Consider the following 16,578-nt stretch of genomic DNA (forward strand, 5'->3'; position numbering starts at 1 on the left):
ATTTTCTCCATACACTGCCATAATGATTTCTCCCTTTTAGAACAAAAATGGGGAAGATTTCAACAGAGGGAGGTTTGTAAAATTGAGGAATTCTGCACATAACACAGCCAGCTAAAGACTTAGGTTCCTCTAGTGCCTACTGAGTTAATAGGGTCTCTAAGAGCACAGTCTCCAGCCTGCAGAGGGCATACAGCTCCTCAGTTTTCCCTGCCAAAATGTTTGTGGAATAGGGAGAAGCTGTTGGAGCATACGTCAGTGTATTCTTGCAGGCACATTGCTTCCCTTGGTGGATCAAGGATCTCTCCAGTAAAGTGAGGTTACCAAAAGTGTAATTGCAGTGGAAGAAATTGGACTCTTCCCAAGCATCCACAAATCCATCCAGCAAAGTAAATAGATACTTTACATAAGGAACACTGAAGCCTCTCCAGGACATGTGTCCAGCAGGAACGTGCTGTAGGTACTCGTGCTTCTTAAAAATCATCTGTTTTCATTTGTGTCTCCATTTCCAGAGCTCCCAACACAGTGGCTCCTCTACCTCATTAGCATCCACCAAAGTTTGCAGCTCTATGGATGAAAATGATGGCCCTGCAGAAGGTAACATTTGGAGCTAACATTTCAAAGCAGTCAGTGTAGTGATAACAGCAGCTGTGTAGGAAGTGACTCATTCTTCCTGACAGAGAAGGTGGGAGCATTGCAGGCTGGATGATTTTCTGTGAGGAAGCTCCTCAGCCTTAGCAAACCAGTTAGGTTCACTCTGGATCAGAGTTGATCTGGACATCACTCTTCAGAGATATTTTTATTGTGGAACACTTGAGCTTTTATTTCTGCAAGCAACACAATGCTGACTGGCTTATTTCAGTATTTTTGTCTCATCTTCCATGGTACTAAAGAACACACTGCAGTCCTGGGCCTTTACTCAGAAATGGATAGTCCTACTCCCTGCTAAGGCTTTGAGCAAGTTGGCTAAGGGACAAGGTCTGCTCGAGCACTGCCGGCTCACATACACATCTATGTACATGTGTGTGTATCTGTGCTCCTGTTGGAGAATAACTCTTCATGCTGTCTGTGAATTCAGACAAACCCCAGCCTCCTTGTGTCCTAGCATTCCTAGCATTCACTTTTAATACTCAACTGGAACAAAGGACAGAATAATGCACTGTTAAATGCACTGTCTTAAAGAGTGTAAACACAAATCACATTTCTGAGAGGCTATTTTTTTTACATTACAATATTTATATAGTAGTTTGTATCAGCTGCAGTTTACAGTCAGCTTTTAGAGGCATGTTAGTTATTTATAACACTATTTCAAATACATTTAAAAATAATAGTACAGGAACGAGCACTAAAACACATTAAACTACAAGCTTTTCCTATGCTTAGACACTGTGTAATGCAATTTTACCTAAACATCTGGTACCCAGGTTGCATGCGAGGTAGTATTATTGAGAACATTTGTTTAAAAACTAAATATTTGATATTGGGGGATGGGGAGGACTAGCACTTAGCACATGAGGAGTTTTATGGATGTCTCAGTTTACAGGATGTAATAAAATAAGTGCTTGAGTGTTGGACTTCTTTGGTACATATATTTAATCATGCTGTGTCAAGGAGTTCCAGCCCTTTTTGGAGGCTGGTCTGCGCTTGTGCAGATCACAGAGGCCTTTTCGTAATTAAAAAAATACAATTTTGGTTATGTCTTGGGGGCATATTGCAATGGCATCTATATAACACTCAAATGGTGGTATGTTTGAGCCCCCAGAAGTCTTATTTTTCATTATTGTATCTGCATGAAACCTGTTGAGTACAATGTCAGCAGCATGGTTTCACTGTACAGTAAGTGAGATACTGACTGAATGGTTTCCAGGCTCCTAAACCGTGGACTTAAAATGCATGTTATGTGCAACATCTGTGTTTCCTTCACTAACAATAAAAATGTACTAATGATTCTTTCAGAAGTGTTGGAGGAAGGTTTCCAGGTTCCAGCGTCAATAGCAGAGCGATATAAAGTTGGAAGAACTATAGGAGACGGAAATTTTGCTATTGTGAAGGAGTGTATAGAAAGGTGAGGAGGATAATATGCTTATTACTGTAAAAAATAATTTAAATATTAATGTCATGCTTTCTCCAGATCGTATCTTTATTTGTAGAATACAGAAATGTAATAAGTATGTTTCAATTCCAGATGGAAAAACTAATGTCCTCTCAAATTAAAAAATGAGTGAGTTTAAGGGGCAATCTATGAATTATATTCTTCGTGGGGTTTATATGGGTTTTTTCTGCTACACTCCATGTGATGTTACCATTTCCTTCTGTTAAATCTCTCTTGTTGAACTGAAATAACATCTTTTCTTGCAGTATGTTCTTGCAATTCTCCTTTTACATTAGACCAGTGGAACATTTCACATACAGCAGCACTCTGTAAAGATGTCAGGAAGTTCTCTGTTTGGGGTGCAGTGGTAATGGTCAGCACAAAGAGGTAATTTTGGATCAAACTACTCTGCCATCTGACACTGAGGTGTAGTCTCTTTCTTATTTATTTTTAATTTAATGGACATCTAACTCCTGCTTGCCTGCTTTGTGCCATTATATTTGCTCGTTCCAACTTTATGAGCCTCACTGCAGACACCAAAATCCAACTTCTTCAGTGACCTTTACTGTTAAGAGGTGAAAACAGTCTTTGATTTTAGACATCTACTCCAGATTGGAGAAGTCACAAGTCACCTCAGTTGTCAGTGTTGCTGAAAATGTCCAGGTTGACATATTCATGTGTCTGTTTCTAAATCTGTTCAGGCTTGAACCTGCTCTACCCAACCTTAAGAGTATAAAAAATATGGAACCAAGGAGGAATGCTCTAAGCAGAACTGTGGTTGCCTTTTAGTGGTATTGTTAAAAATAAGAGACTACGGGATATAAAAGGCAGAAGGTATTTCTGTCTTTTTTTCTATATGCAAAACTGTAGGATTGCTCATGTTAGTAGCAGTGCAGACAAACAAAGAACTGCCATAGCTGGAGGTGTCCAAAAGAGAGAGCAATAGAGATGTCAAGGTTTGAGAATGAAATTTCATCAGTTAAGTTTTCTATCCACTATTACCATATCCTGAAGAGAAGACTCTTAGAGAGGACTATAATTTCACCTTTGGGCTCAAACAAAAAACAGCTCTTTAGCCTGTAAAAATATGATGTAAACCCTGGAGAGTGAGATTAAATCTCCTGACAGACAATGATAAATTAGCTTGGCTGGTTTTAAACTAGTCCCCTTGGAAAAATACGGGTCTACCTCTGCATCCAAGAGTGCAACTTGGAGATCATGAAGACAGCTGTTGGGGAAAAGGGTGAGAGTAGATTTTGTATCAGCTGACAGTGTGCTTGTGGGACTTGGCCAAAGTTCTGGTGAGGCCTTTAGTATTCTTCCAGAGTGAGTTCTTGGTGGAGCTGGTCATCCAGAGGACAGTAGCTGTTCAGATCAAACCTCAGGTTCTGAGCACTAAACTGTATGGAAACCTAAAGGAAGCAAAGCAAAAAAATATGAAAGAAAGGAAGCACTGAAATACCCTATGGAGGGGCATGACTAATTAAAGAAATGGGTGAAAATACCCATTTTCACCCAAACTCTCTTTCTAAGAAAAGAGAAAAAGGCAGCTAAAGGTAACGTGAATAGTGACTGGGAAAAGCAGATTAGAAGGTAAAAGAATGAGAACTTGTGGTTTTAATAAACTCATTCAGCTGAAAATGCAATTTGTGCTGCTCAGAGACAGTACAAATGTACTAGTGTGCATGTCACAATTATTTCCCAAACGGAGAGAAAACACATGAACAAAATTAAATGTAGGTCCCATCACACCTAAAAATAATGCTGATTACAATATCCTGGAGAACTTGAATGAAAACTGTTTCCTGTCCTCTTGTCTATCCCGCAGGTCCCAGCAGTATCCAGTAACATGGTGTGTCTAATGTACTCAAATAGCATTTTTACCCAGGTATTCCCAGATATATAGTCTTGTGGTCTCTGAGCTATACCGTTCCATAGATCCCATTTCTATTAGAGAGCTACCACTTTGGGAGATTTTGAAAATTGAAGTGGAATTGTTTCTGTTAGTTTATACTTCTAAAGCAGTATATCCTTGCCATCACAGGTGTGGAAGGAGAAATTAAAGATTCGGAGGGTAAATTATACCAGTACCTGTGAAACACCTTCAAAAATATTCTTTTCAGTCTTTTTTTTAAGCATCTCTAACCACCTCACTTCAAAGTCTGATATGTCCATCATTTGCAGAGCCAGAATTAATGGGGTGATACTTGGGACAGAGAACTTTTCCATTTCCTTGTGAAGTATAATTCCTGTGTGCATTACACTTCAAAGGAATAGCACCATAAGGTGTTAAACAAGTAGGAATGGGTCTTGCTACACTGGTCACATGAATACTCCTTCTCCACTGCTGTGAGATCAGTCTGTGAGCGCTTCAATACATTCACAGGAGTTTTCCTCTGACAATGAGCAGTCTAAATAGAAACCAAAAACCATCTCCAAAATTTTCACATGTGGACTTCTAAATCCCATTTTGAGCATCTGTGAAGGCGCAGGGGCACACTCTTAAATACATTTAATGCATGCAAAAATACAACAAAGATAGATTTTTGTCTCCAGTGCAGTCTACATCTCCGTGAAGTTTGCAACAGTTTAAAGAGCCAGGGAACATGGCACCCAGCCCTGTTATGAGCTAGAAGTCAACTCTGTGGTAGTGCAGTGGGTCCAGACTCCTGTCCAGCCACAACATGTTGCCTTCTTTTTGTGGTCCCTTTTTATTGTTTAGGTGAGAGGTGAGATGCCTGTTTCATGGTGACTTTCTGACATGGCCATGCAAATTTTTTGTGGTGTGTAAGTTGCTGTGCTGCTGACAGGGCACGGTTCTGCAGCTTTTCAGGGGAAAGGATTTACATTATCTTAGCTTTAATTGTCTTTTTACCAAAACAAAGACCAGTCAGAGTTGTCATCTGCTTGTTACATATCTGTTCCATCGTACGCACAATTTGTCCTGCGGTGTTTTTATATGTGTTCATTTTTAACTTTCAGATACTTTCAAATGCTGACATTTCCTCACTAGCTCAGATTTCCCAATGTCTTGGAGTACGTGGAGTCTCCCATGGCCAACAAAAACCATCAATTTCCTTTCTCATGACAGAAAGGAAGCATTCCTAGGGCAACCAAGCAGCTTGAAAGAGACTACTATTGAAAGAGGCTATATTTTGTCTCAGTTTGAACCCCAGATATCTTAATTTCTAATATTTCTTGTTCAACCTTCTCCTTCTAGTCCCAAAAATAGTGTCCAAATCTCTTCCTGTACCCTCACTGAGCTTGGACTGTAGCCACTGCAGCACTGGAGAGGGGCACCCCACATGAAGTACAGCCCATTTTGGGGGACTGTAGCACTAAACCCCTGTGTGGGGGAGTACAGATAGGAGAAGTTTTTATTTGTGTAAATCTTAAACAGATATGCTGTAATTTTTCCCCCAATTCATAAACTTTCTTATCTTGTGTGACTTCTTTTAATTAATGTCCTAATAGAGGCAGTTTTAGCTCTTTGCCAGGGAACATAAACAGAATGAATATTTTGGTGGTATTTTTGCTTTTTACTGAATTATCCATTTTTCCTGAAATTGAAAATTAGTGGTACATCATTGCCAGAGGAGTCCTCCATGTTTTAATATGGGAATGAAAATGCCCAGTTGCTTTCCAGATACAGTGCTGCAGTGTATTACTCACTTTGCATGTCCTGTTTGACAGACTGAGCACACTTTTAGACACATTAATGTCTCTGTTGAAGATACTCTGTATGAGTTTAATGTATCAGTTTAACTACTGTTTTTTGTGAAATGAGGAATGAAAAAAATGACCCTGTATTGAAAGGTTATTTTTTTTCTTAATTTTTAACCAAACACACCTAAAGGCAATGTAAAAGACATTTGTAACCTGTTTAGGTTCATATTACAAAATGAAAATATTTCAGTAAGATTTTTTTCTTAAATTATCCCTTTTCCATTTCATCTTATAGGGAAACTGGGGCTTGTAGGCAGAGCTTCTTGTTTTCATTCTTACGGCTGTCTTTTGGTTTTGTAACTTAATTAAGAAGTGGAAGTTGATACTGTTAACTTGTTCACAAGCTAATTTGTCTCTGTTAGTATTCTAGATAATAGATAACTACATACATGTAGTAGTGATAAATACTATAACAATTCAAAACAACACAGTAGTTAAAAGGAAATGTGTTTTCATCCTGAACTAATTTCTCTTACTGTCTCCAGAACCTTCCACATTCTGCCTAAAAGCCAACATATTTCACTCTGCTAAATATCCTATAATTACTGAATACATAAAAATTATTCCAAGGACTGACCTTTTATCATAACAGGTGTGACTGCAGATATGCAAAGAAATTGCTTTCCATTTTAAGTAAAAAATAAGTAAGTATTTTCTGTGGGCTATATTTTTTGTAGGATAGAAAACAAAAGTTGTTTGTTTTGAAAATATTTGAACCTGTGAACACCGCATGGTATTTTTACATAAAAATGACAAAGTAATAACAATTTTCACTAAAAATGGAAGAAAAAGTCAAGCATTTTTTTTATTTTGAAAACACTGAAATGCTCTCATCTTAAAGCAAAAAAGTTATGTCTTTTTCTCAGGTATGCATATTTAATAACTTTGGCTGAATTTCCTAACACTAGTCAAATCTAAGCTTTGTTTCTTTAAAAAAAAAGAATATTCTACTAGAACTCTTCATTACACTTATTATATTGATATAACAAATATAAACTCAACTGAGAAAAATATTCAATGTGATTAAACATACAATTTTTTTCTCTTTCCTCAGATCAACTGGTAGAGAATATGCTCTGAAAATAATCAAGAAAAGTAAATGTAGAGGAAAAGTAAGTACAAAAAAAATATGAGACCAAAAGATTTTTTTTCCAAGAAATTTTTTGTGAGAGGTCATTTTGAGAAGCTGTTGGCATTTGTGTCCTTCCTGACAAGTATTAAAATCTCTTTGGTTGAAGTCTTTGCCTACCCGCTGGAGACTCTTGGAGTTTCAGGAGAAAAGGCAGTCATGTGCTGTTCTAGACCTGTGTGATGAATATCCAGTGTTTTCTTTTATCCATGTAACTATGTCTTCTAATTTTCCTAATTCCAGGTGTTATAGAAAGCAGAAAATAACACAAATAATTATAACAAAACTGGTCACTGTCTGTAAGGCATAGGTTAATTAAATTGATGTCAATTTTATACCAAGTTACTGTTAGCTTTTAAAATCAGTAACAAAAGGTTCTGTGAGAAGAGGCAATCATGTTGTTAAATCTGAAGATTCTGCATCAGAGAAAATTTAAAAAGCTTTCATTTTTCTCGGCACCAGAAGCACATCTTTTCTTCCATTTCTTTTTCTGTGTTCCGCTCTCTCTTCTTTCAGTTACCACACTCATGTTTCCAAACGTGTTCCTTCCCTGTTGCTGGAGGCAACATCTATTAGCTTTTTCAAAAACCCCAGAGAATCTGTGCAGCTCTCAATTCTCTCTGCTTTTTCCACTGTGAATTTTTTTCCCCACTAACCCATATTCATTGAAAATTTTTTGTGTGTCAGGAACACATGATCCAGAATGAGGTATCTATTTTAAGACGAGTCAAGCATCCCAATATTGTACTTCTGATCGAGGAGATGGACATGCCTACTGAGTTGTACCTTGTCATGGAACTTGTAAAGGTGAGTGTTTGGAGTCAAGCTGCTTATCAAATCAACCATATTGAAAAATTCCATTCCTACTTAGGCTTACTAAAAAACATGGGATCACAGAATAATGTAGAGTGGAAGAGATCTCTGAAAGTGGTCTTGCATCCTACTGAAAGATGTATAACCCACTGTCAGATTTTTTTTTAATCAGCTTTCAAATATTTCAAATATTTGTCTTACTTCCCGTAAGCCACACTTGGAAATGCTCTGTTGACTGTATACCACCAGTTTTGTTTGCTTCCTCAAGAGAAAACTCGTTAAAAATTTATAATCTGCCTTGAGGTGAATTGAAAATACACCTAGTCCAAATAGCCATAAATACCAGCCTTCAAAATACAAAAAGGTGAAAGGGTTTCATTAGTTTTTATTAATTTACATTAAATCTAAACAATATTAAATATGTTTTTTCTCCATTGATTTATATTAACACAGTGTCAAACTTGCCTCCCCAATAGCAATCTAAATTTAAGCGGAAGGAAGGGGAAAGTGAAAAAAAAAAGCCTGCTGTTAAAAACATGGTTCTAGTCTAAAAATAAATTTGTGAATGCAGTGGTTTATATTTTGGATGCTATTTCTTCACAGTGACTTAGAGAAAGCACTTTTTGGCAAACAGGATTGTTGATCTTTGCTCTGGTGTAGGTGGAGGTTAGAAGGTGCTCCTAATGTCCCTATTACACCTCATTGAGATATTAAATAGGGCAATCCCAGGTCCAAGTGTTTCTTAAATACCCTTTCAGTCTCTGGTCTGGAATACAAGAGCAAGTAGAATGACAAGGTTTTTTGGTTTGTTCCATTATCCCCCATGCTCTGTGGCAGAACCAGTGACACAAGCCATGTTCCCAGTCCAGAGCTGGAAGGCTCTGTGTGCCTCATGGGTGGATGCCCACAGATTTTCCCTGTCCTCGTGGCAGTCTGGGAAAGTCAGTCTTGTCCTCGTAGGTCTGTGCCTGACAGATGCCCTATTTGGATTGAGTAGTGCTGTGGAGCTTATGGCCCCCCTAACCCCACTGTCCACCACCTCCAAGCTCTGAGGAAGCACATTAGGAGATGCTGGTACTAAGGAGCTGACATATTTTCTCTGATGAAAAAGTTAAATCCCAAGACAAAAAAAAAAATACTGGCAATCTTCCATGCCATGAATCCTTTTGTGTTACCAGTCCCAGAATAATTTCCCCACTCCCTTTACAATCTCAGCCCTCTCTCACTGTTAGGCATGCAATGTGAAATAGCACAGCTTGAGATCAGATACCATTAGCCATCTAGCACTATTTTAATCATAATTACTGCTCTATTTTATTCTATTCTATTCTAAGTGAGCTCACTATGAGATCCATGCTACTGTCGGTTTTCCTCAGTGTCTGCGAGAGCTTGTTCAAAGGTACCTCAATCCCCTTGCACGGCACTGTAATCACATGTAGCCACAGCTTTTAGCCTGCATTGACAAATCCTTCATCTTGGCCCCATGAGGTGTGCTAAGAACTAAAAGCTGTGCCTTGTCTAACCTGCCAAGATGTAAGCACAGAGCTGGTTTTATGGGTGAAACCTGCTGTGCTATTCATGACTGAAAAATGTGTAAACTCTAGTGTCCAATGGATTTTTAATTGAAGTCCTTCTCAGCTAAATGAGAGAGGAGGGGACCAAAAACTCCTAGAAAATAATTTAGAAAATAAGCCTTAAAAATCTATATTAAAAAAACATGCATTGTGTTCACTTTCTGGAGAAATGTGGTTTTTTGTGCTCTTTCTTCTTTACCCTTTAAGATTGCTGCACATATTCTTTTAGCTGTATTATGGAAGGGCACTATAAGAATCTCTGTACTTCTCATATCCTAGAGAGCACTAATAGTCTTTACTTTTATGTAGAATAATAGAAGAAATGTAGAGGAAATAACCTTATTCAGGGAAATCAACTTTGTTTCTCTGATGCAAACATCTATTCCTTAATATATAGTTGGAAGAAAAGCCTTGTTGCACTCTCTGGGTACTAGAGAAGGCATTTCTGGAGAGACATTAATTGTTAATTCACCAATTGCTAACTGTTACCATTTCATAGTGTGCACTGTTAGAATTGATTAACCATCTGTTATTGACTGACTTTTGAAGACCTGACGTTAAATCAAACTCACAGACAGGAAAGAGAGGCAAGGAGGAAAGGCTTGATAGTGCAGAGCCCGGTTTCAGTTAATACCACCCTGCATTAATTGGCAGTAACATGTTTGACATAAGTGACTGCTGCAAATCCCGCCTTCACCTCATGGCAGATAGGCCATTCATTGCTTTGTAAAGTGTAAGAAAAAGCACTTCATAAATACAAATATAAACACATTGCAAGTGGTGCTTGTAAAAGGAAGCAAAGACCTGGCTTCTGGCACATTGCCTTTTTACACAGCGAAACAAAATTATTATTCAAACCTAACAGGGGTTTGGCCAATTTAAGAAGCAAGATTTATTGCTGAGTTTCCTTTACTGCTCCAGGATATGATTTCACTTTTGCAGAAGAAAAAGAGAGATCATATCATTTACATAACAAGGTAATAAATAAATAATTGGTTACTGTAGTTCCAAATACACTTCCTCATGTGCACAGATGATAAAAACTGCATTCAGATGTTGCTGGTCCTGTTTCACTCCAGAACAGGGGATTTAAGACTGAAATGTCATCCTGAACTCACCCCTGGTGCCTGAATAAATGATAGTGACCTGCTGTGTGAATCGGCTTAGCAGAACCTTGCAGGTTAAAGTGCTCTTTGGGGAGAGGAAAGTCTGAAAGCAATTCTGCCTGATATAGCTGTCAGCTCTGTTAACTCTTTCCAGGATATCACCTCTCCTCTAACCGCAGAGAATCCCACAGACTAAATATATGCTCTCTTTTCTTAGCAGGATACCTGGTAAGAAACTTTACTGACTACAGTAGATGCTTAAATGGAGAAAATTATTCTGCTTCAAATTGGCTTGACTGTTAAATTGCTCTGCAGCCTCTATATTTTTCTGAGTTTAAGTTTCTCTTGTGCATGAACGTTTGTTCCTTTTCTTCTGACTTCAAGCCAAAATTTTTCCTTCTTTTTAAGGCTCAGCTTCTTTCATTCTTGCTCCTCATAGCTCAGACTATTTTCTTTGTTTGGAGGCAGATGCTTTGCCGATGTTATTGACACTTCTTCTGAGCATCTGGAACATATTAGATAAGACCAAAGATCTGTCTAATCCACTGCCTCATGTTAAAAAGCAGCTGGTACAGGGGTTTCACAGGAAGGAGCTTAGGGAAGATAGATTATTTATCTCACATACTTTGCCACATGCTGATATCTAATACTTAGGGATCAGATAATGCCATGAAGTACATGGTATTGTACTTTTGCCAAATATTTGGCCTCTTTCTCTCTAATCCTCTATCTGGTTTAGCTTGGCCTTTTGTTCTTCCTTTTCCTTGACGCTATGTATCTTGATGTGTCTTGAACAGTCACCAGCCAGGGCAAGAAATTTGATGTGGTCCAGATTTAACAATTTTTGGCTGTAAGCAATTTCCAAAGAGCTGGGATTTTGTATCTACAATGGGAATAAATCTGCCCTGGCATACTTCAGCTGCACCTCAACAATGCAAAAATTTAAATAGATTGTTTGTTTTTTATAACAAGTAAAGTATGTTTTACCAGGTTTGAGTCTTTGGTGGTTCCCTTTTCCTACTCTTTTCTCTGTAACCATGATTCCTGGAATTTTTTTTTTTCTTTCCCCTCCCTCCTCCTTTCTCTGGAAAGTGGAAAATGTATTTACACTGGAGTTGAGCCTTAAAAAAAACCAGAAAATATCTTGAAGCTGTTGATAAAACTATGAAAGCTGGCAAAGCTGGGACTCCTCTGTTGCCTTCAGAAAATGCCCACTTTTTCTTTTAAATACAGTCCTCTGTGATTTTTTTCCTTAATGTTTTGACAGCAGCAGGAAATTTTTGCATTGCTTTTGCACTTATCTTTTTTTTTTCTGTTTTTTTTTCTCTTGTTAGATTGTGTTTTCTTTGTGATGCTCCTTTGACTTTGGCCAAAGGCTCAATACCTCTGAGTAGAATCTCCCAAAAGATCACTGTTTTTTCCTCCAATCTGTCAAACTCCCTTCTGAATCTCATCTTTAAAATTACTCTTCCATCTTCATCCAAGCACTTCCCCGTTCCCTCTCCCCACTTGCCAGCTCACCTCTGGAAATACAGTCATGGCTGCCTCAGACACTGGTGAAGATCATTTCAACTTTGAGGACTTCCACTTAGTTTTTCCTTGTTTTCTTCTTTCCTTCATTCTCTCTTGTTTTCTTTCTTTTCTTTCACTGACAGCAGCTTTTAGCTGAATTAGCATGATGAGCTGAGAATGGCACAAGCAGCCACTTGTGTCTACTAGTATGATTGCCTGACATACATGCTGTAAAGTTCTTCAGTATTAACTGCAAGAGGCATCACACTACCAAAAAATTCATGTCTTGTGTAGAGAAAGTGGTTTCTAAAATCCATGTTTGCAAAGCTTTATGAGATGGAAACAGACTTTTAAAATATGATGGCAGTGAGAATAGATAACTTTGAGTTCTGAGTTTTACTGAGAGTTCCTTCGTCTTTCTGGGGTTCAGTTAGGCATAGGGCAAATTTTGATGTCAATCTGTTTGTGACTATTATAAAGAGTGCCAAGGCTTGGTAGATGGCATTGTGATAGACAAATATGTACTCTTGCTAGACATTTGTAGCAGGCTCTGAACATTCAGATTGGGAAGTGCTGGACATGTTACAAAAGCAGCAGCAAGTATGAATGGTTTGCAGTAGAAACTCCAGTTTCTTGTCTGACCAATTCAGCCATGACCAATGGTTTTGAGTTATTGGTCTGTTTACCTGCCATTATGGGAGTTGTTATCACAGTACCCATAGTTTATAGCTGCAAGGAAACTGTGCTACTCCCTTCCCCTCCTCCTCCTCCTTCTGTAAAAATGTTCCTTGATCTTCCCTAAATTTTTCAGTCATTTCACAAGCAATGTTGCTCATATCCCATGGTAATTTTGCTCCAGGGAGGAGATCTTTTTGATGCTATTACTTCCACCAACAAATACACAGAGCGGGATGCCAGTGGGATGCTTTACAATCTGGCCAGTGCCATCAAATACCTTCACAGCCTGAACATTGTCCACAGGGATATCAAGCCGGAGAATCTACTGGTAAGTGGAGATTCATCTTTCAGTATTGCTGATAACTTTGGAGTGTGTGAGGAAAGATCTGCACTTCCTCCTTCCACATGCCTGCCAAGTTTATTTCAGTCTTTTAAGTCACTGATCTTTTAATTTTAACCTTTGCATTGTAAAGCTCTCCTAAGAATAACAGCTGTCCCAGGAGGTACAGTAACATTAGGTGGTATGTCTAGATTGTTCCATGGAACACAACAGCTGAGTAATTCCTGGGATCACTAGAAGTAAACTTGTAGTAAACTGCAGGAAGATTTCAAGCTTCTTATAAATATGTGTTCTGTCCTCAGCAGACTATTCTGTACTTCTGTCACTGCCTAAATAATTAGCAACCCTTTAGTTTTACAAGCGTGGTGCATGTAAATGCTGTGTCCTAATCATGTCACACATCAGAGCAGAACCAGGAAGAGACTTCATTGTCCTTCCCCTACTACATCTCCAAATAATCCTACAGCACTTTTTATTAAGCCACTTTCACAAACAGACAATCTAAATCTTTGTTTTTCTGACTAAATCTATATGAGCCTTATCCACTGAAGACAATGAAAAACATACCCTGACAACTATTCTTCTGAGAATTTTGCACACTTGAATGCAACAGTTGCATCCCCCTCATAATTTTATTTCTCCTGAGAAATTAGCTTCTCCTGATTATTTCAGTGTTCTGAGTCTTCACAAATTTGCTGACATGTTCCAATATCAGGATGTCCCAATTCTCCATATATTCTGCAACTGTAAAACAATGTTAGTAGAATCATAGAGTATCAGTTCTCTCAGCTGTGTACTCTCAGCCATGACTTAATGCATTTAGTCCTGCTTGACAATGAAGAGTTTTTATGGGAAAGCTGGCTTCAGCAGATATTGCTAAACTTCCAGTCAGTGGGATTTTTACATCTGAAGTTCCTTTAGTGGCAGGTTCTGGGTGAGGAAGTGACCTGCCCTCATTTTCCAGAAACGGCTGAAAACACACTGGGTGGAAGTTTCACTAGACATTAATGACTGATACACCTTTCTTGGCCCTTTTGCTCCATTTTATTTTCTGGTGTTGGTGTTGATAGGTGGCTGTATGCAGATGTTGTAGCCAGGATCCATTAATGCTGCTCCTGGAGTGTGCAGGAGGGTCTTGGTCTGGGACAAGCCTTGATCGGCTGCTGTCTTGACTTGTCTGTAAATGCCTAAACTCTGTTGTTGTCAGAGTTAAAATTCTGGGGGAAAAGAGGTGGTCAGGAGGTATGGGTAGGAGGTGAGGGCAGCAGGGCAGGGATTAGATTTACCTGCTCAGCTTTTCTGGTAATTACCCACTAATGATCACATTGTTCCCATTGTAGCTGAATTATTTCTGAGAGACTTTTCCAGAACTGTGCATTGATTTTGAGACTGAGCTGTAAGGATGCATCATTTAACCTCTTGCAGCATCCTAATCCTCAAAAGCCAGCATTTGATTCACAAATTGCATTGATTCTCTAAGTTTTATGAGGTCCTTGAAAGAAACAAGTGCTGCTTTAGAAGAGGGCTTTGGAACCAGCCTTACCTGAGCTCTGATCCTGGTTCTGACATTGGCTGCCTGTGGCCTCAGTGTGTCTGAACCTTTCTGCTTTTATCTTAGCTGTCAAATGGGATGTGTGGCTCCTTGGGTCACAAAATTGCAACTAGCGTTATTTTCATGGCATATACAAAACACTTGAAAAATGCCACATGGGTCTCAGCATTTCTTTTGCCAAATACCTTCTACTTGCCTTTTGTAGCCTGCCCTTTTCCTTGCAGCTCTTTAACCCTTCACCTAAGTGGTCATGGAGGAATTTTTCCCTTGTTGTTCTTGTGCTGTGGCTTTCCCTCTGATACTGTCACAGTGCTGCACATGCAAACCCTGGTTGTGTTATTGCTGGCTCTCCTGGCCACTAGTTTGAGAATCAACCCTTCTCCCCCACCCTTTTCGTACTCATGGATTGTAACTTTACAGTTTAGAGGAGCATGTCCTGAGGCTAAACAACCTCATTAGCAGGAAAAAAGACAACAGGGAGGATGAGCAAGGCTGTAGAGTTGCTAAAGGAGACGAAGGGGAAGTGAAGGGGAACATGCTGCTCTGGAGAAGGAGACCAGAAGAGGATGTTTACCTGGAGCTGCTTTATTTCATCTCTTCCCGGCCCCTAGTAGAACCTTTACTTTCACCTCCTCCTTTATCTCTTTTAATTTTTCCTTCTTCCCAAAAGTAACTTTCAGGCTTAGAGCTGATGTGTGAGACCAGCTCTAGGTCCTGCTAATAAATCTTTGTGTGTGTGAACCTGTCCTGTGTACAGCACCCATTATTTTTTAACTGCTTAAATATTCCATATTATCCTCAGGGCATATAAAGTCCATCTAAGAGTCAACTGTCCAAGAGTTTAGGGTGTGCTGAATACCTGTGATGTTTTAGCATTTTTGTTTGTTTTTTTATTCTCTAGGGAGTCTTCCATGTTTTAATTGGAACATTTTTCATAATTGTTGCTATTTAGAACGTTTATTTTGTCAAGTCATGGGATGTCTTTATAGCCATATAATAAACCCTAGAGAACAACTTCTCTGACTGTTGCCATCTGCACTGATCACAAGAGCAGCTTAGAAAATACTGACAGTCTTTATACTAATAGGATACATATGGTGGCATACAATTATGTGTGGCTGCATTCAATTAGTGTAGTACAATTACACAGTTTTATAGCTTAGTTAAAACAGTGATAGCTCTACGAAGCGGGTAATTTGCACTAATCCCCATTTCTTTAATTGCCCTTCAGTATTTAAATGCAGGAACATATATAGTATTTATTCAGTATAGCATGAGCATTAAATTATTTTTCCCATTCCTTGACTGGCAAGTAACATACCACAGCTTCACATTGGGTTCTTTTTTATATGAAGTTATAAGAGGGTGAGGAAAAGTTACTTTCTTCATTTTTACAAGTCAACTGAAGTAATTTTCCAAGAAAAGTAATTCCTCGAAACAGATGAAGCAGAATAATAGAAAATGTACTGTACCAAACCTTCTGCATTGGTAAATATTGCCAAACAAACCTCTTCTGTAATTAATTTCTAGTATGGATGAGTCCCACAAGGTGTGGTCTATTGAAGGAAGGAATTTACAAATGTTTGCTAGGTTAGCACAGCTCGGAGAAGGCTGTGTAGAAAGATAACTGCATGAAACAGAATATGAAATACTAATTAGGCCAGATTCAGCTCTTCATGTCTAAGTGCACACTTTCCATATTTCAGCAAGTGAATATTTAAAGCCCTAGTCTCTAGACTTTAATTAAAACTGTTGTTGAAATTAGATTTATTACTGCCATTTCAGAGAGCACTTTCTTTAGTTTCAGGAACCAGATGTATTTAACAATCTGTGTTTTGAATAAAACCATAATTGCCTTTTTTTTTCCCAGTGCTTTTCTATAAACATAACTTTTTTCTGGCTTAGTAGAAGAGAAATGTGAATCCATTATAAATTGCTGGTCCTCTTAAAGATCCAGTTGAATTCTTTAAAATAACATAAGGAGAGGAGAAGAATTTTGTGTACTCTGAATGTCTGCTTGTGGCTGTATCACCTGGTAAGCAGGGACTCAGGACAGAGA

At 38.5% G+C, this 16,578-nt stretch overlaps 1 protein-coding gene across 4 annotated transcripts in view; it reads left to right on the forward strand.

Moving 5' to 3' along the window:
- DCLK1 (doublecortin like kinase 1) overlaps positions 1-16,578 on the forward strand; it is a 235,429-nt gene that overhangs the window by 183,989 nt on the left and 34,862 nt on the right. For all 4 annotated transcript variants that reach the window (XM_036395978.2, XM_036395891.2, XM_036395815.2 and 1 more), the window contains 5 exons: positions 510-594; positions 1,954-2,062; positions 6,870-6,927; positions 7,632-7,751; positions 12,809-12,955. In XM_036395978.2, coding sequence (XP_036251871.1) covers positions 510-594; positions 1,954-2,062; positions 6,870-6,927; positions 7,632-7,751; positions 12,809-12,955 — 519 coding nt within the window. The remainder of the gene's footprint in view (positions 1-509; positions 595-1,953; positions 2,063-6,869; positions 6,928-7,631; positions 7,752-12,808; positions 12,956-16,578) is intronic.

Source organism: Molothrus ater, chromosome 2 (assembly GCF_012460135.2).
Source record: "Molothrus ater isolate BHLD 08-10-18 breed brown headed cowbird chromosome 2, BPBGC_Mater_1.1, whole genome shotgun sequence".
Classification (NCBI taxonomy): domain Eukaryota; kingdom Metazoa; phylum Chordata; class Aves; order Passeriformes; family Icteridae; genus Molothrus; species Molothrus ater.